Raw genomic sequence first — 3,147 nt, 5'->3', positions numbered from 1 at the left:
ACCGGTCACTTCGTGACTTTCTGTGAACTCTTTTGCTTCGTCCCTGGAATCCAGCAAAAATACTTTCTTTCTCAGGGCAAGACGACAAGACGACTTCACGCGAGGCTGACACACCAGATGCGAGTTGTTTCGGCCGAGAACATTCTTGCACGCTCTCCTCCCGGTTGCGCTGATCTGGACTGAGTGACTCAACATGGATTGCTCTGGTGGTGCAAGCTGCATCAGCTACAACGTGGCCAGGTGGAAAAAGGGGACAAAATCGTGATAGCATCTTTTTAGTCAAGGGTGGTTGGCACACAAGCTTCTCGTGGTTGCACGTCTCGCCATTGCGGCAGACGTGTGCAGGGACCACCAAACATCCGCCCTGACCCGACAGCCCGAGCCGCTCCCCGTTGCCATGTGCCCTTCTCAGCACTGGAAATGCTTGAAGTTTAATGAATTAAGAGTTGAATTTGCCTTTTGTATGCACACGGTGCACCTGCTCCAATGCGACCCTTCCAATTTGATCAATCTTCCTCGCCTGAAATAATTCTGTAGATGCTTGATCAATTGATACAATTCGCTCGGCAATCATGGTTTTGGTATGCCAACTCAATCGTCGCCAATGCCTGGCTGCATGTGCACAGGTGCCTTAACGCCCAACCCAGGTTGCACCGGGTGCCACGCACCCAGGTGCATGGCCGGCACTCTGGCCTGAATTGGCCAGCTGCACCTTAGTAGCGGCAGTCGCGCGCACCCAGGCCATCAACCAGCAGATAAGTAGACCTTGTTGGAACCCGCCGCCGCTGCAAACGCCCTGGGTAACACAAAGCAAAGAGAACACACCTTTCTTGTCACCAGCAAGCCGGGCGTGAATGATCCATGCACAACAGTGCCAGCGGCTGCGGTTGGCTGCTGATGCGGAGTAAACTATACGGCGCTACATAATACAGGTGCTACTGTCAAGGGGAGGTGAGAAGGGCTCGCGGCAGCTCAGTCGGCCTGGCGCAATGTGCGAGTGCCTCGAGCTCCAAACGAACACTCACACCCCACATTCCAAACATCCCGACTGGCTGCACAGACGCATTACTCCCTTCTTACCACAGGTCAACCCGACTCCACACCGCTGAAGGGGCCTCGCTGGCAGTCTCACCGTATGGCCGGTGCCATCCTGGAGGCGTAGATAGAGTCGTTGATAGCTCACCGTAGCTCTGGGCCCTGCGGTCGCGCCAGATCGCAAAGCGGGACGTGATGGCCAGCAAGAGAGCGGCCAGCCCAGCGGTTGTGCCGGGACAACCAGCTGCGAAGCTCCAACGGCTCACCCCCGGACCTCAGGTGGGCTGGCCATAGCTGTGGCAACGCAACCGTCTATCGAGGGTGGTGTGGGCTACGGGCGATCTCAGCTGCCCGTCCATGGTGCAAAGCAAATTTTCGGAAGGCTGACTGATATGCTGAACAATACACGAGGCCCCTGGGCAGACCCGGGCGCTGTGACACCCTCGCCTCGCCTGCCTGACGCGGTCACCGCGTGCCCTCTGCGTCAGCATTGTTCGAACGCCGCCGCATTGCCTGGCACCCCGTGCTGCAGGGGGCGCCGGCATCGGTGAAGCTCCTGTCGCAGAGAGGTGCGCGCGAGCAGCGGGAACAGGACGTTGGTTGCAGCTGGACGGCGGACAGCAGCGGCTGCTGGGCCTGCTGCATGCGGCTGGTGCAGGCTGCAGCTGCGAGGGGCCGCGGACTGCGGTGGGAGGTTGCCTTATGCCTAGGAGCTACAACTCGCCTGCAGCTCATGCCAGAGTCGGCCACGTTGCAGCCACCGCAGCATGCAGCAAGCGCTCGCACAACAAAGGCCCGTCAACAGCCGTGCTGGCCGGGTGCCGCACCGTGCTGTCTCGCAGAAAAGCTGCCCACTGTGCAGTACCGGAATGGGCGGCCGCTGCGGGACCTGCTGGCACACTTCAATGCTGGACGCACGCGGGTCGAGGTGCGTACGGACAGGGGCCAGGGGCAGGGGTTCATGCAGCAGCTGCGTATTACCAGCAGCCAGCGGCCAGCTCGTGCGGCGCGCAGTTTGGGCGCGCAGACGGGATGCCACCCTCCTCCGGCTGAAGAATTACAAGCAGTGCGGCTGGGCAGGAGCTCAAACCTGCACCTTTTGAGCACAACCTGCGCAACGCTGGAAGAGGGCACGCCCTGCCAGCCGCGCACCAATGTGTCGACAGGGCTGGCCGCTATGACCGAGCTGCCATGCGTGCATGCACACCGTAGTTGGCTTGGCACACCTCCGCTTTACCCCACACCTGCTCACACGCCCGCCTTCTTGGGCGCGCACGCGCACACGTAACACACACCCGCACACGCACACGCACACGCACACGCGCACGCCCCCCGGCCCACCTCCACACACACACACACACCCCTCCACACACACACACACACACACACACACGTACACAATTACAACATACACTCACTTTCACACACACACACACACACACACACACACTTTGCCAGGTGATCATCCCAGCGGACGACTGCACGGGCCACAACAAACAGGTCAAGTCGCGGCAGCTGTGGGGTGACGGCGTCTACACTGACGACAGCGACATGGTGGCGGTGCTCATGCACATGGGCTACTACGCAGCAAACACCGCCGCAAACCCGCCGCAGGTGAGCTTGTGCAGAGCGGCTGGGGGCAGGGCGCCCATGGGGTTTGCCCTGGTGCATGATCGGGGCGCGCGGGGCGCTCGCTGCCGCTCCAAACCTGCGGGGCATGTCGCAGTTCAGCCGTTTTGATGGCATCCATGGCCCCAAACCGCACGTGCTCCTCAGGTGCAGTCGTTCCACGCGGTGGTGCAGCTGCTGCCGCCGCAGGAGCGCTATCCCAGCAGCCTGCGCAACTCGGTGCGCTCGCGCGCGTGGATGGCTAAGGTGGAGGGCTGCTCGTTCAAGGTAGGAGGCAGGGCCTGGTGGGGCAGTTGACGTCACGGACCGTTGCAGGCCGGGGATCAGGAAATGCCCAACCAGTCCATGAATGCATGTGCACGTCTGCGATTTGTGGCAGCTGCGAAGTCTGCGATCCGCGTGCAGCTTGCAGCCCTCGCCGCCAGGCCCAGCCACCCGCCCTGTTGACCATCCCGCTTCCCGCGCAACCCACCCCACCGGACC

The 3,147-nt window shown here is 61.4% G+C and overlaps 1 protein-coding gene across 1 annotated transcript; it reads left to right on the top strand.

Annotated features, from left to right (window-relative positions):
• Window positions 1–1,230: 1,230 nt before the first annotated feature.
• Window positions 1,231–2,931, top strand: MNEG_12262 (hypothetical protein; the record flags this gene model as incomplete). Its single annotated transcript, XM_014039266.1, has 5 exons — window positions 1,231–1,314; window positions 1,568–1,604; window positions 1,878–1,963; window positions 2,494–2,649; window positions 2,812–2,931. Coding segments are annotated over 5 exons (483 nt in total), but the record flags the coding sequence as incomplete, so codon positions are not given.
• Window positions 2,932–3,147: the final 216 nt, after the last annotated feature.

The sequence above is a fragment of the Monoraphidium neglectum genome, assembly GCF_000611645.1.
Source record: "Monoraphidium neglectum strain SAG 48.87 unplaced genomic scaffold scaffold03152, whole genome shotgun sequence".
NCBI lineage: Eukaryota > Viridiplantae > Chlorophyta > Chlorophyceae > Sphaeropleales > Selenastraceae > Monoraphidium > Monoraphidium neglectum.
The sequence above is the reverse complement of the archived record's forward strand: the minus strand, read 5'-3'. Positions and strand labels throughout refer to the sequence as shown.